A 26710-nucleotide genomic window follows, 5' to 3' on the forward strand; every position below is an offset into this window, starting at 1 on the left:
TACTTTGTGGACCTTGTGAAACAGACCCTTGAGAAGATGGACAGAGATATCAAACAGTGTGTTGGTAATACAACAGACGGAGCAGCTAATATAATAATATTCCTACAAGTGCATGAAGCTATGGGAGGAAACCAGTGAGGACAGGAGACACAGATTGCTTGATGTAATTGGTGAAACACGCTGGTGGGCCAAAGATGAGGCCTTGAGGAAAGTATTTGGAAGCTTTGCAAAGCCTGACCGTCCACTTTACACGATGTGGTCATCACTATGGAAAGAATTGAAAAGGATGTGACCATAAAACCTGCCATCTGAAGCAAGGCCCAAGGGTACAAGGATGCTCTCCTAAAGTATGAAACCATACTTATAGCTGAGGTTTTTCTCAGGATCTTTTGAGCAGCCGTCCCCTCTCTCTAAATACTTGTGAAGTGGCATGGATATCGTAAAAGCACAGCACTTGGTGACGGGAACGGAGGATAACCTGAGAAAGTGTGCCCGAGACTTTGAGGGAGTGAAGAGGGCTGCAGACGACTAGTGGGCCAATGGCATTCTGGAGGAGCAGCAGGACTGTGATGCCGAAGCTCAGACTGCTCTCCCAGAGAAGAGAACAAAAAAAATAAGAGAAAACCAGGTGAGTTGGCAGAAGACGAGCCCATTGCTAATGCAGACATGGATTACAAAATCAAGATCCACAATGTGGTACTGGACACTGTTGTTGAAAGTATTCACCGCCGTTATGCAGCAAATGCAGTGCTGTGTGCAGATGTCTCCTGCATGAATCCAAAGCATTTTCCTGAGATCAGAGAAAACGGCCTTCCAAAGACAGCCATGAAGGAGCTCAACAAATGCTTACTGGAATTTGATGAACATGCCACTGTTGAGGCATTGCAGGCTGAGCTGATCAACCTTGCACAACAGCGGGAAAGACTGAAACAGTCAGCATTGGAGGAGTACAACACCAGGGCCGCCTCCACCAGTGATGAATCAGGGGAAGGCTTTGAGGATCCTGATGAAAGTGTGGAGTTGGTGCTTGCCTACGGAGCTGTGAGGGGAACGGCACCTCCGTACCTTCAGGCTCTGATCAGGCCCTACACCCAAGCAAGAGCACTGCGTTCATCCACCTCTGGCCTGCTGGCCCCCCTACATCTGCGGAAGCACAGTTCCCGCTCAGCCCAGTCAAAACTGTACACTGCTCTGGCACCCCAATGGTGGAACAAGCTCCCTCACGACGCCAGGACAGCGGAGTCAATCACCACCTTCCGGAGACACCTGAAACCCCACCTCTTTAAGGAATACCTGGGATAGGATAAAGTAATCCTTCTAACCCCCCCCCACCCCAAAAAATATATAGATGTACTATTGTAAAGTGGTTGTTCCACTGGATATCATAAGGTGAATGCACCAATTTGTAAGTCGCTCTGGATAAGAGCGTCTGCTAAATGACGTAAATGTTAAATGTTGGTGAGCAGAAGTTGTTCCACGTGTAAAAACTGCCCAATATGCTGCTATCTTCTCCTATCCAAGTACAATCTGCTCACGGATGCGTATCACATTATTGGTTTGGGCTACAAGTTCCTCCTCACCCTATCCATCACTCAGGTGGCATGTGAGAGGACCTTCTCCACCCTGAAATTCTTAAAGAACCGCCTAAGAACCTCCCTCACTCAAGAGAACCTTGAAGCGTTCCTTTTGATGGAAACAGAGAAGGAGATTCTTATGGGACTTGACAAAGATGACATCATTGACAAGATGGCAGAGAGCAGTGAGTTAGTGCGCCGCCCATTGGTTTACTAGTGGTAATTACTCACTGGATATTCTGAAGTAGCTATGCTATAACTCTTCCTTAACAGGCTGACAAGGGTGAAAGAAAATTTGCTGTGAGTTAAAGCTTTTGTACAGAGGCATGTTTTTTGGACTTTCGTATTATACTTGCAGTTATGTAGCCAATGTTCAATTTCATTGACTCAGTGTATAGATGTGTTTATTTTTGTGCTGTTTGCTTTATGGACACCAGTGAGTGAACATTGTAATCAACATTTTTTTGTAGCGGAGTGCTTTTTCAACTTTTGCATTATACTTACTTACATTGTTGTAGCTTATGTTCAAGTTCAGTGAATGTGTGTGTGAAGTTGTTTGACACTTTTGATATGCTTGAGGCTTGAATATAAAGATAATAATTTGAACATTTGAGCTAACTCTGTATATCTCATTCTCTTTTTAAAAAGTGTATGCAAATTTTTCTGTGTATCTAGCCGTGTACATTTGTATGTGCTATGATTGGTGTATTCCTAGTGAGTTTTTGAGGGTGCACCCATAGCCATAGCATACCTTGAAAACTCAGTGTTCAGATAGGCTACTTGTTGGTCAGTCCCAAATGTTTGTATTTTGTAATGTGGATAACTTTCTTCCCAGATTATCATAGTGGCCAAATGTATAACTAGTTCTGTACCTGTTACGTCAACAAATACGGTTATCCTACAAAATTAGCGGCTTTGTAGTTTGCATGAACAGGGTGGCCTGGGCTGGAGTCAAATTCCCAGCCTGAATTATTGTTTCAGTCCGCCCCTGGAGCAAAGTACAGAGATATCCTTGATGAAAACCTGCTCCAGAGCGCTCAGGACTTCAGACTGGGGCGAAGGTTCACCTTCCAACAGAACAACGACCCTAAGCACACAGCCAAGACAACATAGGAGTGGCTTCCGGACAAGTCTCCGAATGTCCTTGAGTTTCCCAGCCAGAGCCCGGACTTGAACCCGATCTAACATCTCTGGAGAAACCTGAAAACAGCTGTGCAGCGACGCTCCCCATTCAACCTGAAAGGATCTGCATAGAAGAATGGGAGAAACTCCCCAAATACAGGTGTGCCAAGCTTGTAGAGTCATACCTAAGGCTATAATCGCTGCCAAAGGGTCTGAATACTTATGTAAATGTGATATTTCCGTTTTTGTTGTGTATTGTTTGTAGACTGATGAGGGAAAAAAACGATTTAATCCTTTTTAGAATAAGGCTGTATGTAACGTAACAAAATGTGGAAAAAGTCAAGAGGTCTGAATACTTTCTGAATGCACTGTATATGTATACACAAAAATATACTGCTCAAAAAAATAAAGGGAACACTTAAACAACACAATGTAACTCCAAGTCAATCACACTTCTGTGAAATCAAACTGTCCACTTAGGAAGCAACACTGATTGACAATACATTTCACATGCTGTTGTGCAAATGGAATAGACAACAGGTGGAAATTATAGGCAATTAGCAAGACACCCCCAATAAAGGAGTGGTTCTGCAGGTGGTAACCACAGACCACTTCTCAGTTCCTATGCTTCCTGGCTGATGTTTTGATCACTTTTGAATGCTGGCGGTGCTTTCACTCTAGTGGTAGCATGAGACGGAGTCTACAACCCACACAAGTGGCTCAGGTAGTGCAGCTCATCCAGGATGGCACATCAATGCGAGCTGTGGCAAGAAGTTTTGCTGTGTCTGTCAGCGTAGTGTCCAGAGCATGGAGGCGCTACCAGGAGACAGGCCAGTACATCAGGAGACATGGAGGAGGCCGTAGGAGGGCAACAACCCAGCAGCAGGACCGCTACCTCCGCCTTTGTGCAAGGAGGAGCAGGAGGAGCACTGCCAGAGCCCTGCAAAATGACCTCCAGCAGGCCACAAATGTGCATGTGTCTGCTGAAACGGTCAGAAACAGATTCCATGAGGGTGGTATGAGGGCCCGACGTCCACAGGTGGGGGTTGTGCTTACAGCCCAACACCGTGCAGGACGTTTGGCATTTGCCAGAGAACACCAAGATTGGCAAATTCGCCACTGGCGCCCTGTGCTCTTCACAGATGAAAGCAGGTTCACACTGAGCACATGTGACAGACGTGACAGTCTGGAGACGCCGTGGAGAACATTCTGCTGCCTGCAACATCCTCCAGCATGACCGGTTTGTCGGTGGGTCAGTCATGGTGTGGGGTGGCATTTCTTTGGGGGGCCGCACAGCCCTCCATGTGCTCGCCAGAGGTAGCCTGACTGCCATTAGGTACCGAGATGAGATCCTCAGACCCCTTGTGAGACCATATGCTGGTGCGGTTGGCCCTGGGTTCCTCCTAATGCAAGACAATGCTAGACCTCATGTGGCTGGAGTGTGTCAGCAGTTCCTGCAAGAGGAAGGCATTGATGCTATGGACTGGCCCGCCCGTTCCCCAGACCTGAATCCAATTGAGCACATCTGGGACATCATGTCTCGCTCCATCCACCAACGCCACGTTGCACCACAGACTGTCCAGGAGTTGGCGGATGCTTTAGTCCAGGTCTGGGAGGAGATCCCTCAGGAGACCATCCGCCACCTCATCAGGAGCATGCCCAGGCGTTGTAGGGAGGTCATACAGGCACGTGGAGGCCACACACACTACTGCGCCTCATTTTGACTTTTTTTTAAGGACATTACATCAAAGTTGGATCAGCCTGTAGTGTGGTTTTCCATTTTAATTTTGAGTGTAACTCCAAATCCAGACCTCCATGGGTTGATAAATTGGATTTACATTGATTATTTTTGTGTGATTTTGTTGTCAGCACATTCAACTATGTAAAGAAAAAAGTATTTAATAAGATTATTTCATTCATTCAGATCTAGGATGTGTTATTTTAGTGTTCCCTTTATTTTTTTGAGCAGTGTATATATAATAATATGGTCCCATTCAAATGGCCCTGGATCTTGGCCCCTGGACTCGGTCCTGACAGTCTGAGATTTAGAAATGTCCTGCGGGGAATGTGACTCCACAAAGCATCCACACCCTTGACATTCATTGGTAAAAGTTTAGGGAAGAAGGAAAACATTCTCTATGTATTGGCTGAGTGCACAACTGTACAGTTAAATTCATTGAGTTTGATCATTTAATGAGTGATTATGCCTGATAAAGGAACATGTATACACACCACAGGCCTGCAAGCTGGAAGACAGGGCTTTACGTTGATTTGAAACACTGTCCATGCTCTTTCATCCTGATAGGTGGTCTATACCACTGTTTGTCCTCTACAGGCCCCTCCGCTACCTCGAGTCACTACCCTTTCCCTTGGGGCGACTGGGAGGGAGACTCAGCTAGTCTCTTCAACCACAAAATGGGTCATTAGACTACAGAATTGGGACATAAATAAATACATGTTTGAGGGGAATAGGAAGAATAGACAGACATAATGACAGCTGACTATGTTTAGCCCAGGAGCATTTAGATAAACAGCAATTCTTCCTGCCTACAGCCCCACTATTCACTGTTGAATAGTTGAGGCTTTTCCCTTTGAGGTGACTGGCTTTTATATAGCAACATGACATGCACAGTGATGCTACGGCCGTCCCCAGCCGTGTTCAAACTAAGGTACAGCGGGAAGAGCAGAGGACACGGCTGATGTGCATTATCCCTCACAAAAGCCGCCTATTGTTTGCTTTATGCTCAGCCACAAATTGTAGGCTTTGTCCATTACCATTTCTCTTGCTCGTTCCTCCCTTCTGAGACACATGTTGGTGCTGCATTGATAACCACACAGGGATGAAACAGATGACGTAGTAACACAGAGAGCGGGACGTTCTGAACGTTTGCATCAGTCTAAAGTTTGGACGTGTTATTTAATTAAAGAAAAGATAAAGGCTGTGTGTAAAGCACACTTACATTTGTAAGGCGTTATTATTTATCTATTTTTGAAGAAGACAGACTAGTAAATCTTTCCCAGAGTGTTCAAATTATTATACTAATTTTGAAGTCATTAAAAAACATTCTCTATTCTTCACTAAAGAAGTCATAATACACAAAGAGACTTTCAGTGCATGTCATCATTACTGCTTTGGGTTACTACTACTAGCAGTGCTACCATACTGAGCTGTTATCCCCGCACTCTCAACCCCCCCACACACACTCTCTGAACCCCCCCCACACACGCACTCTCAACCCCCCCCACACACACACTCTGAACCCCCCCCACACACACACACTCTGAACCCCCCCCCCCCCACACACACACACACTCTGAACCCCCCCCCCCCACACACACACTCTGAACCCCCCCCCCCCCACACACACACATTCTGAACCCCCCCCCCCCACACACACTCTGAACCCCCCCCCACACACACACTCTGAACCCCCCCCCACACACTCTGAACCCCCCCCCCACACACACACTCTCTGAACCCCCCCACACACACTCACACTCTGACCCCCCCACACACTCTGAACCCCCCCCCCTCCACACACACACACGCACTCTCAACCCCCCCCCCCACACACACTCTGAACCCCCCCACACACACACTCTCACACTCTGACCCCCCCACACACTCTGACCCCCCCACACACTCTGAACCCCCCCACACACGCACTCTGAACCCCCCCCCACACACACACACTCTGAACCCCCCCCCACACACACACATTCTGAACCCCCCCCCACACACACTCTGAACCCCCCCCACACACACACTCTGAACCCCCCCCCACACACTCTGAACCCCCCCCCCACACACACACTCTCTGAACCCCCCCACACACACTCACACTCTGACCCCCCCACACACTCTGAACCCCCCCCCCCCTCCACACACACACACGCACTCTCAACCCCCCCCCCCCACACACACTCTGAACCCCCCCACACACACACACTCTCACACTCTGACCCCCCCACACACTCTGACCCCCCCACACACTCTGAACCCCCCCACACACGCACTCTGAACCCCCCCCCACACACACACTCTCTGAACCCCCCCACACACACTCACTCACACTGACCCCCCCACACACTCTGAACCCCCCCACACACACACTCATACACTCTGAACCCCCCCCCCACCCCACACACACACACACACACACACTCTGACCCCCCCACACACTCTGAACCGCCCCCTCCACACACACACACTCTCTGAACCCCCCCCCACACACACACACACACACACTCTGAAACCCCAGATCCCCCCCACACACACTCCTAAACCCAAGCCCCCCACACACACACACACCCCTGAACGCTAGCCTCACACAGGGTCAGGCTCCATCAGCTGAGCTCACTGTGCAGTCAGTACAGGTCAACATGGCTGCTGGCGCCATCTCTCTCTCCTCTCCCTCAGCCACTTCCCTTCCCTGGCTAGCAGATTGTGCAATTAGACATCACATCACGTGGTCCACTTAACACTTAAAGAGTGTCATTGCTCTGGGTCAAGTGCACCTACGCTCTACTCACAGCCGGGTCCCACAGAGCTCTGAAGTGTGCTTGGACTGATTGAGGTCCCCTGAGGGGCTGCAGGGGAGGTCTGTCGGCCCATCATACAGGCAATGCTGCCTTATTGTACCTTAGAGGGGTAGTTCATTTCAAAATCAAAGTTTGTCAATACAGATTCCCTAAATGGTGCTTTCTAGGATCCTTGGGATGACCCTACGCTAAACCCTGACCTTAACCATAACCCTTACCTAAACCATTTTATATTTAAACTTCAAATGGGATAGGGGACGTCCCAAGGATCACGGATAGCAAGGACCATTCCTAAATGAATGGGAAAGATAGTTACCATCTAAAATGATTAAAGTAGACAGTGGCAATCTTTCTCATTCATTTGCAATGCAGGCATATTTATGCAGCTGGATCTATAAAACTTAGCGGGACTTATGCTCGTCTCACCAACAGACTACATTTGAGGTCTGAAAACATCTGTGAATTATCACTGCCAGTAACTATAGGTGAAGATACATGGACTCGGTTGGGAATCTCCCTATGCAGCCAGAGCTATATCTAAAATAGACGGCTATGCAGCATGACATACAGTTCTCTCTATGTTGTGCTAATTAGAGGTTAAACAGAGTCTTTATACACCCTAATCACCAACCAACCCTGCTTGTTGGGTCTCATCCAGATTGATAATGACTAAAGGATGTGTATGGTTGGCTGTGGAGGAGATTCCCAATACCACAGAGCTCTCTGTGGGGGTTCATCATACACACAGACTGCACACAGATTCACACAGTTGTGTGCAGTTTGGACACAAAGCCATCATTGGTAGATGGGAGAATATAAATAAATGAAATATCTGCATAATAAACCTGATTTACTGTCAGATATTAGAGATGTATGGAGTAATCAGTTTTGGGAAAGCTGTGTGGAATGTACCTCCCAGACACAGGAGGACCTCCCATGTATCCTCACTCTCTCTCTCACACACACACACACACACACACACACACAAATACACATGCAGCCCACACAAACACATGCATGCTGGTGGGCAGATGCGCTTGTCACCACACTATAAAATCACCACACTGAACTGAGTCATGTGGACATCCCCTGCTGCACCCAACCAGCCAGACTCTCAGACAACCTTCCGTCCACTGTCCCTCCCACAAGCGAGGTAGAGGGGTGGGGGGGGGGGGGGTAGATCTCATCTGGGGACAAAGTTGAGATTGACTCTGCATCCCAAAAGGCACCCTGTTCCTTATATGTAGTGCATACATTTTGACCAGAGCACTATGGGTACTGGTCAAAAGTAGTGCACTATATAGGGAAGGGCACTATGGGCACTGGTCAAAAGTAGTGCACTATATAGGGAAGAGCACTATGGGCCCTGGTCAAAAGTAGTGCACTATATAGGGAAGAGCACTATGGGTCCTGGTCAAAAGTAGTGCACTATATAGGGAATAGGGTACCATTTGGGACGCACCCTCAGTCAGTGATAGAGTCTTACAGAATAAGTGGAACCAGCTGGGTCACAAAGAGGTCAGATACAGAGTGGAGGTGTGAGTACAAGGGGTTAACAGCGTCATACAGACCACATACACAGTACGACAGTCTGATAGACTCTCACACACACACTGCCTGATCCTATAATCTGACCAATAAAGTCAGCTAATCACAGCAGTAAAACCAGAACAAATGCGGGAGATAAGGAACTGCCCATCAACAAAATGCAATGATCACTAACAAAACATCTCTAAAGCCATAACAATTATGTAACCAAGAGCTATGTGAGGTCCTGAGGCCTGGATATAGAGTGGACCAATGATTCCTCAAGGAGTGGTAGCAGCAGGCATCCTTGGCTGCTTTACATTCACTGTACACTTGCTGCCCTCTACTGGTAATATATTGGAAAGGGCGATACCTAGTCAGCTGTACAACTGAATATATTCAACTGAAATGTGTCTTCCGCATTTAACCCAACCCCTCTGAATCAGAGCGGTGCAGGGGGCTGCCATAATCGACATCCACGTGTTCGGTGCCCAGGGAATAGTGGGTTAACTGCCTTGCTCAGAGAGAACAACAGATTTTTACATTGTCAGCTTGGGGATTCCATCCAGCAACCTTTCGGTTACTGGCACAACGCTCTAACCACTAGGCTACATGCCAACAATTGGGCCCTCTCCTGGCGACATGTTGGGCCCTCTCCTGGCGACATGTTGGGCCCTCTCCTGGCGACATGTTGGGCCCTCTCCTGGCGACATGTTGGCTCGCTTGTCTCTACTACAGCAGGCTGCTAAGGGGAGGATGGCACATAATGTCTGAAACGGCGCAAATGGAATGGCATCTAACACCTGGAACCCTTATGTTTGATACCATTCCTCTCCAGGCATTACCACCAGCCTGTTCTCCCCAATTAAGGTGCCACCAACCTCTTGTGGTCTCCATGTACATAGTGACTGATAGACATCCGAGAGACATAGCTCACATGCTTAAATTGACACACTAAATGAATCCATGAGTCATTTCACATTGAGTCATTATTTATATAAACTTTTAATTGAACTCTCAGCTGAAAAGTACACTTCTTCCTCCTGTACTGTAGCACTCTGGAAAACAGTATCCCCATTCTGCCAGGAGGAGTAGCCCAGAGAACCAAGGTCTGTGTCTGACATGGAACCTTATTCCCCATCTAGTGTCCTACTTTTCATCATGGGGCCCAGTCAGAAGTAGTGTAATATACAGGTAATAGGGTGTTATTTGGGACGCAGTCAGGCTGAAAGGAAGAGCAAGAGGTGTGGATGGTCGTCGATGGAGCCGAAGAGGGCCTCGCCAGGGTAAAAATCCTACCCTGATGACGAGGTTATGGGAGGCAGCTCAACAGGACCATTCTCTGTGGCCTTTCTTTCAGCAGTCAGAACACTCAAGACATTGCCCCAAAGAAGAAATCTAAAGATACGATCCAACTCAACAAAAAAATAACAATATGTAGTTTCTTTCCTATTTACAAAGCTTTTCAAGATATTACTGAAAACATATATGACCGAAAACCCATTAATGACAGAATTGTTGAAGGTGTCAGAGGAGTTAAAAATCACTCTAGATGAAATACCCTAGTACAGTACTACATCTGTAAAACTTATCAAAATAACAGGGAGGGGAATAATATTCCAGTCTTGCTGATGTACATGAGATAGTCCTTTGATTTCAGAGTCCTTTGCCTCAGTCCAGCTCGCCCAGTCAGGTGTGATAAAGGTTTAACATCAGATAGTGGGCTTTGATGATCAAACATGTCTGTGATAGTGGTTCACATTGGATGACAGTAGTTGAAATTGAAGGTGAATTAAAAAAGACAAAAGGAAAATGAGAGACAAAGAAATGGTGGTAGTAAAAAAATGGGACGAGGGCAAGAAAATTAAAAGTATAAATACGGTGTAGTTTCAACCCGTCAATGTGAAATATAACAACAAGGACTTCTTTAAAAGAAAATAGACAACGTCAAGTCACCTTCAGAATGTAGAATATTAAAAAAGAAAACAAGTCAAGCCATCCCGAGAACAATCTGAAAATAAATACATCCCTGTGCTTGTTCCTTTGTGTGTTTTATAGCACAGAACTCAGTCCAGATTCTGTCTGTTGGTGTGTCAGTACCCCTGTAGTCCGTTGTAAACCTTCTTTACCGAAGCCTGCTTCAGAATCCCCCTCACTCCTGGAACAACAAAAGCAAGCCCCAATTGTAAATGACTATCCATTATGATCATATTTACATTTTTCAGAATCATTCATATCTGAGAAGTTAATGTGTACCTTTATTGTCTTCCTGTCAGTGATGTAAAGTCGGCAATTCGAAGATGATTTATTGTGATGTATATGTGTTGCTTACAGTTTGTAAATGTGATTAAAAAAATAATAATGGGTGGGGGGCGTGTTCTACGGGCATGTCCTTCGCCTCTACGGGCACACCCATACCTCGTATGTAACAGCTATGATATATAACATGCAGTCTACTTTCTCCTGGCATCATTAACTAACTCAAACTCATAAATAAATACATTACAAGTCACACCCCCCACTCATCTTTATCGGCCTCCTCCTTACCCTCTTTCTGATTGTCATTCAGCTGTGTCTCTGGGAACTCTACGTCGAAGGAGACAATGAGAGAGCCACGGATGTTGTTGTTGTCGAAGTTGGGCAGGCCTTCTCCTTTCTTCCACACCCGAGCACCAGGCTTAGTGATCTTGTCCCTCACAATGTGGACCTGTAGTCAGAGGAGCAGTCAAAGTGTGTCACTGATTCCTTAGAATACACTTTATAATGAATAAATACTTTATTTTCTAGACAGAGAACAAAAATGCATATTTTTTGCTTTTCAACCAGTCTTGTGTGCTTTTTGAGAATAGGGCAATGATGGCTCAAGACAAGCTCCCCTCCCCAAAACATTTCAGTACATGGCAGTAAAACAGTATATGTACGTAATTCTTAGCTTCACTCGTCCATAGTTACCTTATGTCCGTCCAGGTGTATGATGTCCATCTCAAAGCCAACCAGAGCCTCCACCAGGGAGATGGTGACGTTAGTGTACAGGTCATCTCCTCGCCGCTCAAACACTGGATGTCTGTCAGTACACACATTACTAAATCACTCTTCAACAAAACAGCTTCCACAACTGACAAGATGTTACTTAACCAATAGATGCCCGAGGGGGTGTGGTATATGGTCAATATACCACTGCTAAGGGATGTTCTTACGCACGACGCAATGCGGAGTGCCTGGATACAGCCCTTCGCCATGGTATACAGGGCATATACAACAAACCCTGAGGTGCCTTATTGCTATTATAAACTGGTTACCAACATAATTAGAGCAGTAAAAATAAATGTTGTCATACAGTCTGATATACCACGGCTGTCAGCCTATCAGCATTCAGGGTTCGAACTACCCAGCTTATAATGTACATTATTCAACGGGTGGGTCTAATCCTGATTGGTTAAAAGCGCATTCCAGCTGGTGTCTATTCCACAAGTTACCACCAGCTAAATCTATGAAGTTAAAATACCTATTTATTCTGTTCCATCTGACTGGGCAATGCACTGTCTCATCAGCCCAGCCAGATAATTTATAAACTTGATCTCCACTATAAAACTCATCTAGACATTATCTGATATTAGTTTACAACAGCGGAGATTTGTATAAACGGAACCCAAACCGGCTGCGCGCAAGCGCCATTGTGCATAAATGTATTTTGTCTCCTGCCTACACCAAACGCGATCATGACACGCAGGTTAAAATATCAAAACAAACTCTGAACCAATTATATTAATTTGGGGACAGGTTGAAATGCATTAAACATTTATGGCAATTTATCTAGCTAGCTTGCTAGCTAATTTGTCCTTTTTAGCTAGCTTGCTGTTGCTAGCTAATTTGTCCTGGGATATAAACATTGAGTTGTTATTTTACCTGAAATGCACAAGGTCCTCTACTCTGCCAATTAATCCACACATAAAACAGTCAATCAAATCATTTCTAGTCACCTCTCCTCCTTCCAGGCCTTTTCTTCTCTTGACTTCATATCGCGATTAGCAACTTTCATAAATTAGGTGCATTACCGCCACTGACCTCATTCGTCTTTCAGTCACCCACGTGGGTATAACCAATGAGGAGATGGCACGTGGGTACCTGCTTCTATAAACCAATGAGGAGATGGGAGAGGCAGGACTTGCTGCGATCTGCGTCAGAAATAGAACTGACTTATATTTTAGCCCTTGGCAACGCACGCGAGCAGTGTGGGTGCAATAATTGAATAACATAGATTTCTAAATGCATTTTGTGACGCGATCGGTGTAGTCAGCCTGTTACTGTCTGTCCCTCGGACATTTGCAACATTGTTTCAATATTCTGATCTCCAACTGTCCCATAGTAATGAACGTGTAGGGGTCGGCAGTCGGGACGAGAGAGGGAGGCAGGCAGCGTTTCTCAGCCAGTCGAAATGATGAATCAGCTGGCATCATTTTTATGGATATATACAAAGAAATGTCAATTGAAAAAAGTTCAAATGAAATGAAGAGCAGCTAGTTTGCAGTCTTTCCAGCTTCAGTTAGAAGTGATTGTGTTAGCTGTGTTGTTGGCTAGCTCCTCTGAACAAGTGTCCTAAACGAGAGAGCACATTTTCTATGCCAGGTGAAATCGTGCCTCATTAGCTCATTGTTATGGATGTATCCAAATAAATGTCACAAGAAAAGAGCTTAAACAAATGAAGCTACTGTAGTTATTCCTTCTGCACTGTTTGACGTGACGAAGTTAGCCGTAGTTGGCTTGCTAGCAAGCAAGGGATAACAATGTTGCCAGCCAGTATGGCAATGGAACATTTAGAACGAATGACTGTTGCATCCATAGACACAGCAAAAAGACTGAACGACTGGGTCGCGTCTCTGGCAACCGAACCAATAGAACGAACGATCAGCCGGCTTGGGTAGCAACCCTAGATTTGTTTCGGGACAATTTCTTGTGGAAGGATTAAATAGTATGAAGAAAAAAATCTAAATAATGCTTTCAATTAAAATATGTCAATCATTATTTGAATATGTTGGTAACCGGTTGTATAAAATTCATAATGCCCTCGAAGCCGGTGTTTGGAGGATATATTGGCACAGTTTGTGCTTCTCTGGCATTATCACTTAAATAGACACTGGTGTATCAAGTTAGCTAACAGGGAGAGGGAAATAATAAAGCCTGTAGTGGGCATAGACAGAGAAGGGTTGAGTCACATAAACAACACAAAACAGCTTCCACAACTGACAACCTACATCTTATATAATAGAGAGAGACAGGCTACCTAACAGAGTGAGAAAGCATTTGCATACAGCAAGCATATAAACTCAGCAAAAAAAGAAATGTCCCTTTTTCAAGACCCTGTCTTTCAAAGATAATTCGTAATAATCCAAATAACTTCACAGATCTTCATTGTAAAGGGTTTAAACACTGTTTCCATGCTTGTTCAATGAACCATAAACAATTCATGAACATGCACCTGTGGAACGGTCGTTAAGACACTAACAGCTTACAGACGGTAGGCAATTAAGGTCACAGTTATGAAAACTTAGGACACTAAAGAGGCCTTTCCACTGACTCTGAAAAACACCAAAAGAAAGATGCCCAGGGTCCCTGCTATTCTGCGTGAACATGCCTTAGGCACGCTGCAAGGAGGCATGAGGACTGCAGATGTGGCCAGGGCAATAAATTGCAATGTCCGTACTGTAAGACGCCTAAGACAGCGCTACAGGGAGACATTACATTTACATTTTAGTCATTTAGCAGACGTTCTTATCCAGAGCGACTTACAGTAGTGAATGCATACATTTCATACATTTTTTCTCCGTACTGGTCCCCCATGGGAATCGAACCCACAACCCTGGCGTTGCAAACACCATGCTCTACCAACTAAGCCACACGGGACCTGACATGATGGACAGTTGATCGTCCTCGCAGTGGCAGACCACGTGTAATAACACCTGCACTGGATCGGTACATCACACCTGCGGGAGTTGGCAACAACAACTGCCCGAGTTACACCAGGAACGCACAATCCATCCATCAGTTCTCAGACTGTCCGCAACAAGCTGAGAGGGGCTGCACTGAGGGCTTGTAGGCCTGTTGTTAGGCAGGTCCTCACCAGACATCACCGGCAACAACGTCGCCTATGGGCACAAACCCACCGTCGCTGGACCTGGCAAAAAGTGCTCTCGCGTTTATCGTCGAAGGAATGAGCGTTACACCGAGGCCTGTACTCTGAAGCGGGATCGATTTGGAGGGTCCGTCATGGTCTGGGGCGATGTCTCACAGCATCATCGGACTGAGCTTGTTGTCATTACAGGCAATCTCAATGCTGTGCGTTACAGGGAAGACATCCTCCTCCCTCATGTGGTACCCTTCCTGCAGCCTCATCCTGACATGACCCTCCAGCATGACAATGCCACCAGCCATACTGCTCGTTCTGTGTGTGATTTCCTGCAAGACAGGAATGTCAGTGTTCTGTCATGGCCAGCGAAGAGCCCGGATCTCAATACCATTGAGCACATCTGGGACCTGTTGGATCGGAGGGTGAGGGCTAGGGCCATTCCCCCCAGAAATATCCGGGAACTTTCAGGTGCCTTGGTGGAAGAGTGGGGTAAGATCTCACAGCAAGAACTGGAATATCTGGTACAGTCCATGAGGAGGAGATGCACTGCAGTACTTAATGCAGCTGGTGGCCACACCAGATACTGACTGTTACTTTTGATTTTGACCCCCCCTTTGTTCAGGGACACATTATTCCATTTCTGTTAGTTACATGTCTGTGGAACTTGTTCAGTTTTTGTCTCAGTTGTTGAATCTTGTTATGTTCATACAAATATTTACACATGTTAAGTTTGCTGAAAATTGACAGTGAGGACAGTTGACAGTGAGGACGTTTCTTTTTTGCTAAGTTTAGATACAAGGTTTGAGTCAGATAGAAAACTGTGAATGCAAGTAGCGAACATTCCAAACATCTTTACCAGTGGAGGCTGCTGAGGGGAGGAAGGCTCATAATAATGGCCGGAATGGAGTAAAGAGTATCAAACATGTTTGTCGTGTGTTTGATACCGTTCTTTTCACTCCATTCCAGACATTATTATGAGCCGTCCTCCCCTCAGCAGCCTCCACTGATCTTTACATAACACTAATGTATTAGTGTTGACATAATGTCCTATACCAACAAAGCATGGCTCCTAGAGAAGTTAATAGTAGCCTGATTAGTACCACTATATTATTTGTGAAATAAGGAAATGCTGCTCTTACTTCATAACTTTGATGCGGAAGCGTAGGTCCCCTGGCTCTCCATCGATGTGAGGTTCGCCTTGAGACAGACGTAGTCGTGAGTTAGACACTGATACCACTTGTAAACCCCTTTTTTTAACGCCCATTATCCTGATGGTTGAGTAAGTAGCTTACCTTCCCCAATGAAAGGGTACTCCATCTCATCTCTCACTCCCTGTTCAATCTCTACCTCCAGAGTTCTCTCCTCATTCACCAGCCTGGGATCATGAGACAGTCACATTATCATCCTCATCACATAAAGAAAGAACCCATTGACTCCTGTGTTAACAGTCTTAACCAGATGCACAGTCAATATGACATTATAGAACAGAGGTTCCCAACCTTTATCAGTTACTGTACCACCAACTATATTTTGTTCTGCCTGGAGTACCCCTGAAGTATCCCCTCGTGCATTTTACCAGTAAGCCTATGGTCACATTAATCTTCTCAAGTAGCCCCTGTGGATTTGCCAAGTACCCCCAGGGTCCTAGACCCCTGGTTGGGAACCACTGGTATAGAACACATCTTTAAATGTATTCATTTGCACAGACATTCTTTTTTTGCTGACAGCACCCAACATGCACACGACAGGGTAGGAGCAGGACAGAGTCAACCACAAAGCAGCACCCCTGAAGCAGTGACTCACTTTATATTGGGGCACTCATCACACACTACTTCCTGGCTCATCTGGAAGCGTCCAGGTCCGAGTTGCGTTGTCCTCATTTCCTGTCTGCAGTTGCATTTCCGTTTCCCAGGGGCCTCTTTGGCTACAGGCTTGTTACGAACAACCTGAGATGTACATATAGGTGACGTGATGAGATTGGGATGTATGTGTTGAAATAGGGTAGGCCTGGTGGAGCACACAAATCGTATACAGTGGCCATGTCCGAATACCCGTACTTGCGTTCCAAATAGTAGCATTTTGGGTATGCGAAAATAGAAAGTTCTATAGTAGGTGACATTTTTTTAATTCAGTATGCTTTCAATGCCAGGAGGTCATACTCCGTTCAGCTTGATATCTAGTAGAATTCACTGCCCACTATTGAGGAAGAGAGTCGTTAGACAACAGCTGATAAATCACACAAGGTTACACAGCGTAACAAAATTAACGAATGGCGGGAATATACGCAATTGCGCATTTTAGATTACGCATTCTCAGAATGGAAGAGCCTAGTATGTTATTTCACGCTTATTACATACATTTTTACTAAACAGTGCACATTATGCAGTTTAAGTAAGTAGTAGGCAAGACAGATTTTGGATATGGACAGTATATACAGACCACCATAAGGGTTGAAGTGTACCTCTACAAAGTTCCCCGAGTACACCTCTTCGAGTGTGACCTCCAGGTCCAGCACAATGTCATTTCCTCTGGGGATGTTCCTGTCCTGTTGTCCTTGCCGGTTTCCTCCAAACATGAAGCCAAAGTCGCCAAAGAAACTGGAAGAGGCAACAGAGTGTGAGGTAACAGTGGGGTAAGAGACATTATTTGGAACGTAGCCAGTGCTTGACATAGACAGGAGCTCACAGGAGCTGAGTACCGGCACCTCAAATGTTCTACCGCTTGAGCTCCTGTTCCTCTTATAGAATATTATCTCAAAAGTATTGTGTAGCTCCTGCACCTAAATGTAAACAGTTCCAGCACCCAAAATGAGCACCAGCACCTATTTCAGTCCAAGTCCAGCACTACTTATAGCGGGAGCTTGTAATTTAACACACTTCAGCCTGGTATTAAGCATTTATTACAAAGTAAAGCCCTGGTAAGCCTGGTCTCGGAGCGACCACATAGACATATACCCACAAGGATGATGAGGATATCATTGTTAAGCACCGAGATCATATATTCTGAAAACATCACGTACAGTATATTATAGTAATCTATTAGGTAAACCTCCTGTACCTGGAGAAGATATCATTGTGAGAACCATGGTGGCCCTCTTTCAGACCATCCTCTCCGTAGGCATCATACTGCTTCCTCTTCTCTTCATCAGAGAGCACCTACAAACAGCACAACATCAGGGATGAACTCTTTTTAAGTCACAAAATACTGTAGAGTACATGGTTTCTTTACATTAGCAACATGAAATTAACTTTAATTACAAATTCTTAACATTACATTTCACACACTTAAATAGCTTAGCCATGCAAAATGTATCAATCATGAAATTGGATGATGTTCCAAATCTACACCTTATCAGTGATCATAATGACACTAGTGCGGTGCGCATAATAGGACGTTTCACTGAGCCGCTCCGAGCGCTCCACGTCGTGCTTTCATGAGAGAACCCTGACCACAGTATGAGCCAATCAGAGGCAGCCACACGGTCTTCTTGGCCAATCAAAATCACTATGTCGTTTTCAACAACAACCAAATAGGTCGCTTCAGTTTCTCACAAAAAACTTTCGTTTCCGTGCCTCGATCGTAACGCAAATGAGATAGCATGCTGAAGTCAAATATTACTACACACCCAGATCAAATGACTATTATAAAAGGTTAATAAATTATACATGACAATAGAGTACTATTATCTCAACACTCAGTTGCCATTCAGATCTTTTACATCTCTTCATGAGACTGACAATGATGTTCGATGGGTATTGTTTCTGAGACTAGCTACACAAGACAAGATCATCATGGTATGATATTGATACCACATATTATAAAACAAAAGTGCCATGCAAATAACAATTACCAGAGAGATACGTGATACAGGGAAATACAGGGGTTCACTTCCTACCTCATATGCTGACCCCAGGTCTGCGAATTTGTCAGCAGCCGTTGGGTCATCTGGGTTTCTGTCAGGGTGCAGCTGGAGAGCCAGCTTTCTGTAAGCCTTCTTGATGTCCCTCACAGATGCAGACTTGCTCACACCCAAGATCTTGTAGAAATCTCGCCTGTAGATAGAGGTGAAAATAAGAGGGGGTGTCTAGCCATCTACCGGATCTTAGATAGTTTCCCTTCATGATAGTGACAAGTGGAGTAGGGTTCACAAACGTGTGGTTTATCAGAGTAAGAATACTTGTGAAGTAAATCATTCTAAATAGGTATCACCCAGTCCAGAGTAATTCACTTCGATATCAACGGCTCTCATTTTTGAGCACAAAGCCAGTTGAGCAAGTTAGCCCACTCTTCCATGACATTCCCTCGAGTAGATTCACGATACTGGAAACAAAGGATCAGGCAGGGAGATGTTGACTACCCTATGAACAAGGACTTTATTTACAGTGGTGTTCACGTTGCTGAGATTGCTTCTTTACCCCTCCAAATAGTAGCTAGCTAACGTTAGCTATTTTACACATGGGGAATGGGCTTCAGCAGCGTAGACCAATCACAATGAAACATGTGTACCAGCTAGCGATACCGCGTTTGAACCGGTTTGACCATTGCAGAGACGGTGTGTTCAGGTTATATAGAAACAAGTACTTACCCTGCAAGCACTGCTGTAACGAAATAAAGGGCAAGACAGCAAACACTGCATAGATGCATCCCTTTAACGGCCATAGATACCAGTTTCTGCAAGTAACCAACAGTACAACCCGGCTTTTGAGGTCGGCTTCCTTTCTGTCACTGATCCTCTTCCTTCTGTCAAATCAGAACCGCCCGCCTCTCGCGCTAACGCCCGCCCACCGTATATATCACAGGCACATCCTACGTTCATCCACCACAAAATATACTGACAGTTACATATATAACTCTTAAAGCGACAGCAATAAAAGCCGGTGTACACTTTTTAAATATCTTTGCAATATATTTTCTAGTGGATGAATGTAGACTGAATGTATCGGATTCTTACAATATGCCTGGTGCCCTTCATGTCGGACTTGATGCACGAGCAGGCAGTGCATTGCGCGCGACCTTCGCTCTGTGTAGTCGCGCGCAACAGATGAGAACATGCAAGGGCGCCAAATAGGAAGAACGTCGTTCTGTAGCTAGCTACGTGCTGATCAAATTCACAGCATAGTAAACAAACCATACCAAAAGCCAGGTAACTAGCTAAATACTGTAAGGTACTAAACTTTAATTTTACTTATGAGGGAGCTTGATCACCAGTTACTTTTCCTGGAACTTCGAGGCAGGACCAGAAATCGCTAGGACTAGTGGAAACTTGCTGAACAAGCGAAGGTAAGCTAAGCGTCAAGTGTTTTGTCTCTGCTAGTCTGACTGCTTTGCATCTGCTGCTAAGCCATGTTGCTAGCTAACTAGCTCGCTAACGTTCCCTTGCTAAATAAATAAATCAAGCAAATGCTGTTAGCTACCTACAGATCATCTCTAGTGGCCAGTTGTTGTCATGGGAACATCCGGCGTCCACTCTCTGTTAGCCAGGAGTAACAGCAGTCAGACAACACAGACATTTGCATTGGAACAAGCAGTCACATAAATAAAACGTTATTTAGAGTGCGTTAGTGCACTAGCTAGTTATACAAGGGATATTCTGTTTTTATAATACAGCTAGTTAGTTAACTCGTATTTTAAAGGGTATCTAATAATACTGCAATATTGAACAGCAGACCAGAAGCCACCAATGAATAGGTGTACTCTTGTTTACAACTTTCTTAATTCAATGCACTGCTCAGATATCTCACCACACTCACTGTATGCTCACCCCTCTGTCTGACCTCCCTGACCTCTCACCCAGTTATTTTGTTCTTCCACTCCCTCCTCTTCCTGGCCCACTAACAGCCATGGACCAGGGTGGTGGTGTGGCGCTGTGGCCTCGCATGGAGCCCTTCCTCTTGGGGGCTCTGCAGGTGGCACCCCCTACCAAACTTAGCCTGCACTACCTGCGCAAGATGGCTGCCTACGTGCGCTCGCGAGAGGGCTGCTTCCCCATGCTAGGCTGGCTCATGTGGAGGCACATTGCCTGTGGCAAGCTGCAGCTCCCTGAGGACCTGGCTTGGCTCTACTTTGAGACCTTTGACCTGCTGGCTGGTCACCCTGCAGAGGAGAGGCTGGAGTGGGCTGAGAACCTGTCCCAGTGCTCCTCCCCCAGAGAGCTGGACCGCCAGAGGAGCAAGGTGAGCTGTGAGCACACTAGGGAGGAATGAGAAAAGGGCAGAGACCTGTATGACTATGTCCCCCACGGATGTGTTGTCAGTTGGACTGTGATAATATCTATCCTGTTGTATCCTGCACTTTTTTTTGTTTAGACAGACTTTGACACAGGAGTCTGTCCATTATCCTTTTAGGTATTGTTTGTGAGACTGACCTATGTCAAGTATTGGTTTGTGTTCAGAATCTCTGTATTTTTTTCTGTATTTTCCTCTTCTCTCTTTTCTAGTTGTGTGTGGACACGCTGCAGTTCCTCCTCTTCCTCTACATTCAGCAGCTGAACCGGGTGTCTCTACGTACATCTCTGATTGGTGAAGAGTGGCCAAGCCCCCGCTCTCGCTCCCCCTCCTCGGACCGCGAGGCAAAGACCAGCTCTCAAAACAAGGTCCTGTTGCTTTATATTGCTTACAAGTTTAACGACAGGCTGAGAGTGTAAATGTACACAATCAGTTTTTATGATTAAGTCTCTCTAACCTATCTCTATACGTGGACATTATTTTGTTTTCTTTCTTGAAATGCAAAGTAAAACATATTCTGATGGTCTAGTTACTGACATTTTATTATAAACTGCGTGGTTTGAGCCCTGAATGCTGATTGGCTGACAGCCATAATATATCAGACCGTATACCATGGGTATGACAAAACATTTATTTTTACTGCTCTAATTATGTTGGTAAACAGTTTAGAATTGCAATAAAGCACCTCAGGGTTTGTTGTATATGGCCTGTATACCATGGCTAAGGGCTGTATCCAGGCGCTTCACGATACCGTTGTGCATAAGAATAGCCTTAGCCGTGGTATATTGGCCATATACTACACCCCCTCATGCCTCATTGCTTAAATATGCATGGATATTGCATTAGCTCCCATATCCATGCATTGTATCATTGTTCAGTCTTTTCACCCTGTTGCTGTGATCAGAACTGGGATGACCAGGCCCACCTGTCCTTCCTCCAGACCCACCTGTGTGAGCTGCTGGAGCTGCTAGTAGAACCAGGCCAGCTGTCAGGGTCCGGCCAAGCCGTGAAGGACAGCCAGGTCTCTCTGGAGGCTCTACAGGTGAAGCGAGGGAACATGGTCCGCATCCCAAATGGCAACCTATTCCCTATATAGTGCACTACTTTTGACCAGAGCCATCGGGGCTCTGTAGTAGTGCACCATGTAGGGAAAAGGATGACACTTGGATGCACTCATCCTCAACTATATATTCTTGTATAATACAGTGAAAGGTTCCATAACATGCCCAATACACTGCAGTGTTCATTCAGTTTTTGCAATACAACAATTTACCTTTTCAGTAAACAACAATACAGTAAAATATTTTCTCTACAGGGCCTCAGCCTGCTGCTGGAGGGCTCAGTGTCCCGCGGCCGGACCGTCCACCCCATCCACAAGCTGCTCTCCAGAGCCCCACTCCAGACCCAAGCAGGGTACTCCAAATTCAGCCGCTCCTTCTCCCTGCACCCCCTGCTGGCATGGCTCAGACAGGCCCTCGTCCCCAACCCCTTTGGGATGTCAACCTGCCTGAGGTCTGGGAAGAAGCTGGCCTGGGCTCAGCAAGGTAGGTTACTACCACCCAAAGTAAACCCTAATGTGGATCATTCATTTATATTTAGATGCACAGTCAAATAAGGTGTGTTAGTATGTTTTATAGAAATGAGTGCGTTATCTTGTAACTGTTTTCTAGCTCACCTTTTTCTGTGGGAGATGTAGAGAGCTATTAGGATTGAAGCATGGCTGTCTGTCTGTGACTGTCTGTTCCCCTGTCCTCTAGTGGAGGGAGCTATGAAGAGAGCTAAGATCGCCCGGAACACCCACATGGCCCCCCCAGGCAGCAAGATGGTGCTGATGTCACAGGTGTTCAGACAGACCCTGGCCAAGGACTCAGACAAGCTAGCAGGAGCTAACGTCAAAATACACCGCTGCAGTGACGCCTTTATCTACCTCCTCTCTCCACTCAGGTGAGAGGTTCTCTACACATAGTCAGACTGGACACTACACCTGTAGCATGCCCCATCTAACTACAAAAACAGATCCATTTCAGTAGAAATATCCCTTTTCTTAGATGAGATGGCATTCCCCGTGGTGTGTGTTTCAGGTCAGTGAGCCTGGACAAGTGTCGTAACAGCACGGTAGTCCTGGGTCCCATCGAGACCAGTATCCACATCCAGAGCTGTGAGAACGTCAAGGTGGTGTGTGTGGCTGGCCGTCTAGCCATAGGTTCCTCCTCCTACTGTACCATCCACGCCCTCACCCCCACCCGGCCTCTACTGCTCCCCGGGAACACTGCACTCACCCTGGGGCCCTTCCACACACATTACCCCTCCCTGGAGGATCACATGGCCAGTGTGGGTCTAGCTGTGGTGCCCAATGCCTGGGACCAGCCCTTACTGGTGGGAGTGGAGGGTACCATCCCAGACCCTGGATCCTACAGGCTGCTGCCGCCCACTGAGTTCTGCCCCCTTGTGGTGCCCTTCAGGATGGAGGGGGATACGTGTGAGGTGCCAGGTGGGCTGCCATCGCTGTACCAGAAGGCCCATGAGGAGAGGGAGAAGAGTGTACAGGACTGGCAGAAGATGGTGAAGGATGCACACCTGAACAAGTGAGTCATTAACAGAGAAGACCAAACTGCTAGATTTGTTGGCAATGGAAATTTGACCTGGACTCAGAGAATGAAAACATGAACTGCTTCCCAGTTTCCATGATCAATGTGAATGATGTACAACCCTTTAAAATGTCTGATTTTATACCGGGTTGTGAGCGCTGAGGGGTCTGGTAATGTTTCTCTTGTTCCTCTATTCAGTCATGCGTCTCTGTTTTCAGGGAGCAGCGGCGTCAGTTCCAGGCCTTGGTGGAGCAGAAGTTTCATGAATGGCTGTTGGAGTCGGGACACAGGCAGGAGCTTGATAGCCTTATTCCCCCCTGCATCACATCCCAGGACCACTCGGACAGCGACAGCCTGGAGGCCAGGACCAATGACACCAGACAGGAAGGGACATCTATACGGGAAGTGGGACAGACGCGTCTGCCTTGCTGACTTTTTGGGTTCTTGTTGATGGAGATCCCCATACAAAGCTCTTGCCTTTGCCTCACAGTCAGCGGTTTGCCTCACAGCCACTAGCACCTCTAATCCCTTTGTTTGCCTGTTGTCTGTCCACAGTTCCAGGCAGGATCTGATCTGAGGATCAGTAGACTACAGAAGGAGGATGGTCTGGTATAGACGACTGGCTCTGTTCTAGTCCCTTTCATCCAGCTGAGACTGTTGCGTCCCGATTCTCTACCCTTCTCATGAAGTGTGTACTTGTACACTCCCTCTCATGTATTTTACAACGGTGTGGATGTGCAGGGTAGAGAATCAGGACAGAGCCAGTGGTCCTAGAGCACTTGGGGTACAATAACATGGTACCTATTGTTAGCCACACTGGTTAGATCTGTGTAGTGTGGTACCTCTGTAGTGGGTACTGTACTATTGAAATAATAGGGAATCAGGTTGTGCTGTTAATCCAGAGATTGACCTTGTCCAGTATATAGAAGAAATGAATTAATGTATTCATGTGATTGTACAGTATGTATGATATTACGTCTTAATGCCTTTTCTGGTAGTAGGAGAGAGGGTGTGATGAATTTAAAGATATGCCTCTTCAACAAATTCCAATGAATTTAGTACCTTCCTAGCCTGAGTGCCAATCTATTGTGCTATCATGTCAACTCCTTACTACCGTTTCAAAACATTTGGCTTGACAATGGAGATGGCAAGAGCACAAACAGATGTGGGACCAGGCTAGTACTTCCCTGGGATGGGTATTTGAAGTCTTTAGACAACATGCACCTCTAAGAGGATGGATGACAGGGCACATTAGTGTAATGAGAAGAGAAACATGCCTTTGAGGGAGCAGTTCTATTCCATTATATGGGTCAACGGACAGTGGACCTAAAGCAAAGATCTGTGTACTGTTAAAATTAGCCTAGCATGGGCCACTGGATGCTGATGTGCTAGGTAACCTCAGTCTATCCCTTTTTTGTTAGTCCTCTCCCTTTCTTCAGTGTGTAGAAGGATGGATGATATTGTGGTTATTATGCCTTACTGCTGTAGCTTAGTTGTCAGTGACTTGCCTTTCAATTCAATTGCACTATGCTTCCCTACCTACACAATTACAATGGAATTAATTTACATTGGTTTCTAAGAGCACAATTTTGTTTAGTTCTTTAGACATCAATAAACTATTAGTTTTTTGCCTTGACGTGCCATTTTATCCTAGAGACCCTGTATATCGACCTCAATGTTTACTTTATACTGTTAGACTAATCACACACCATTACAATTAGCTGTAGCACAGTCAACATGTATAGAGATTACGCCAATGACCTTTTAAAGGGCTAATCTGCAGTTCAAACAATAAAGTGGCCACCCCGCCACTGATTTGGTAAATTGCTGAGGGATGGGGCTGGAGGCAAGGACTGACCATCTGTAAGATCAAAATGATAGTTTTAACCATGTTTGAGGCTATACAGTGGTTGTTCACTACTACATTTTTAATATATACTGTATATATATTCCAACTACATTGTTTACAAAGGAGTAAAACAAGCTGATATTTGGGGTTTTGATGGGGTATGACAGTTGAACTAAGCTCATGAGGCCTTTACAAGTTATATTCAAGAATCAATGGGTATATGTCATGAATTTAAAAGTGAAATGTGTGTAGCAATCCCATAATACCCCTTTAAATGCTCTCTACTTATGAACTAAGTGGAAACATTCCCAACCAAACTGTCTTGGCTCTGTTCGGGCTCATGATATAGCTTGACTTTATTGTGCCAATTCAGGGCAAAGGGACTGTGCACTGGTACATCAACTAGTTTTGGCTAAGACTGGAGGGGAACAGATGTGGCACAATTCACCTCAGTGTCACTCCTTCCTTTGTCTCTTTTGAACATTCATTGGCCCCAGAGAAGGAATGGAAGAGATTGATTGGCCTGCATACTTGACAGATTTTCAGATTTCCATGCTTCTAAATGGTCTTCTAGTGTAATGGAACTTGTCTGATGTATGCCTCCAAGCACACCCACACACCTCTCTGCCCTGCTGTTGTTAGTTGAAGACGTGACTACGCCTGGAGAGAATTTGTGCGAGGACAATATCCTCCTGCATCTGGGCAGAATTTGTCACATTTGGCAGACTGTTGGCATGAGGTGGTGGGCACAGTGGGCATAGGCTGGGTGAGGGGAGCAGGGTGGCATACCAGGTAGGTCTGTGTTGTGGTGGGTATGGGGGTTGAGGAGAGTTGGGGGGGCATTTCAGCAAGCCAGCAGAGAGGGGGTCAAAGGGCACTGTCACTTAACGTGATTGGAAATCCAGTCTTCTATTTGGCATTCAAGTGCCATTGAAAATATTGCTGGAAAAACTAACTCAAACAGATGGGTTTACCCCCGTCCATGGCTTTTATACTGAACAAAAATATAAACGCAACATGTAAAGTGTTGGTCCCATGTTTCATGAGCTGAAATAAATGATCACAGAAATGTTTCATATGCACAAAAAGCTTATTTCTCTAAAATGTTGTGCACAAATTTGTTTACATCTCTGTGAGTATTTCTCCTTTGCCAAGATAAC

General features: G+C 45.7%; 2 protein-coding genes across 4 annotated transcripts; one reads left to right on the forward strand and one right to left on the reverse strand.

Annotated features, from left to right (window-relative positions):
* Nucleotides 1-9746: 9746 nt before the first annotated feature.
* LOC106582367 (dnaJ homolog subfamily B member 11) lies at nt 9747-19789 on the reverse strand. The gene is made up of 10 exons (XM_014165423.3): nt 19475-19789; nt 18785-18941; nt 17947-18044; nt 17351-17486; nt 16693-16835; nt 16182-16264; nt 16029-16086; nt 11718-11829; nt 11313-11472; nt 9747-10923 (listed from the first exon to the last, which is right to left on the reverse strand). The coding sequence occupies exons 1-10, from the start codon at nt 19546-19548 to the stop codon at nt 10859-10861; spliced, it is 1086 nt and encodes a 361-aa protein (XP_014020898.1). The 5' UTR covers nt 19549-19789; the 3' UTR covers nt 9747-10858.
* A 119-nt stretch (nt 19790-19908) lies between these two features.
* LOC106582365 (TBCC domain-containing protein 1) lies at nt 19909-25335 on the forward strand. Of its 3 annotated transcripts, none has more exons than XM_082967201.1 (8): nt 19909-20169; nt 20728-21062; nt 21326-21481; nt 22018-22155; nt 22429-22657; nt 22871-23057; nt 23576-23698; nt 23900-25335. In XM_082967201.1, exons 2-8 carry the CDS (start codon nt 20730-20732, stop codon nt 24150-24152), a joined length of 1419 nt encoding a protein of 472 aa, XP_082823327.1. In that variant the 5' UTR covers nt 19909-20169; nt 20728-20729; the 3' UTR covers nt 24153-25335. The 3 variants fall into 3 exon arrangements, with proteins under 3 accessions (XP_082823327.1, XP_082823326.1, XP_014020897.1); XM_082967200.1 differs by having other exon boundaries at nt 19910-20169; nt 23195-23698; XM_014165422.3 differs by having other exon boundaries at nt 19911-20169; nt 23195-23698; nt 23920-25335.
* Nucleotides 25336-26710: the final 1375 nt, after the last annotated feature.

The sequence above is a fragment of the Salmo salar genome, chromosome 21 (assembly GCF_965601325.2).
Source record: "Salmo salar chromosome 21, fSalSal1, whole genome shotgun sequence".
NCBI lineage: Eukaryota > Metazoa > Chordata > Actinopteri > Salmoniformes > Salmonidae > Salmo > Salmo salar.

Excerpts from the sequence above, each read along its gene's own strand:
- LOC106582365 (XM_082967200.1), top strand. The coding sequence starts at position 20,730 with ATGGACCAGGGTGGTGGTGTGGCGCTGTGGCCTCGCATGGAGCCCTTC. Across the intron at positions 22,658-22,870 it reads GCTGGCCTGGGCTCAGCAAG|TGGAGGGAGCTATGAAGAGA; the intron begins GTAGGTTACTAC and ends CCTGTCCTCTAG. Across the intron at positions 23,058-23,194 it reads TACCTCCTCTCTCCACTCAG|GTCAGTGAGCCTGGACAAGT; the intron begins GTGAGAGGTTCT and ends TGTGTGTTTCAG.
- LOC106582367 (XM_014165423.3), bottom strand. The coding sequence starts at position 19,548 with ATGGCCGTTAAAGGGATGCATCTATGCAGTGTTTGCTGTCTTGCCCTT. Across the intron at positions 17,487-17,946 it reads CACAATGATATCTTCTCCAG|TTTCTTTGGCGACTTTGGCT; the intron begins GTACAGGAGGTT and ends TGCCTCTTCCAG. Across the intron at positions 10,924-11,312 it reads GAATGACAATCAGAAAGAGG|GAGTGAGGGGGATTCTGAAG; the intron begins GTAAGGAGGAGG and ends TTGTTGTTCCAG.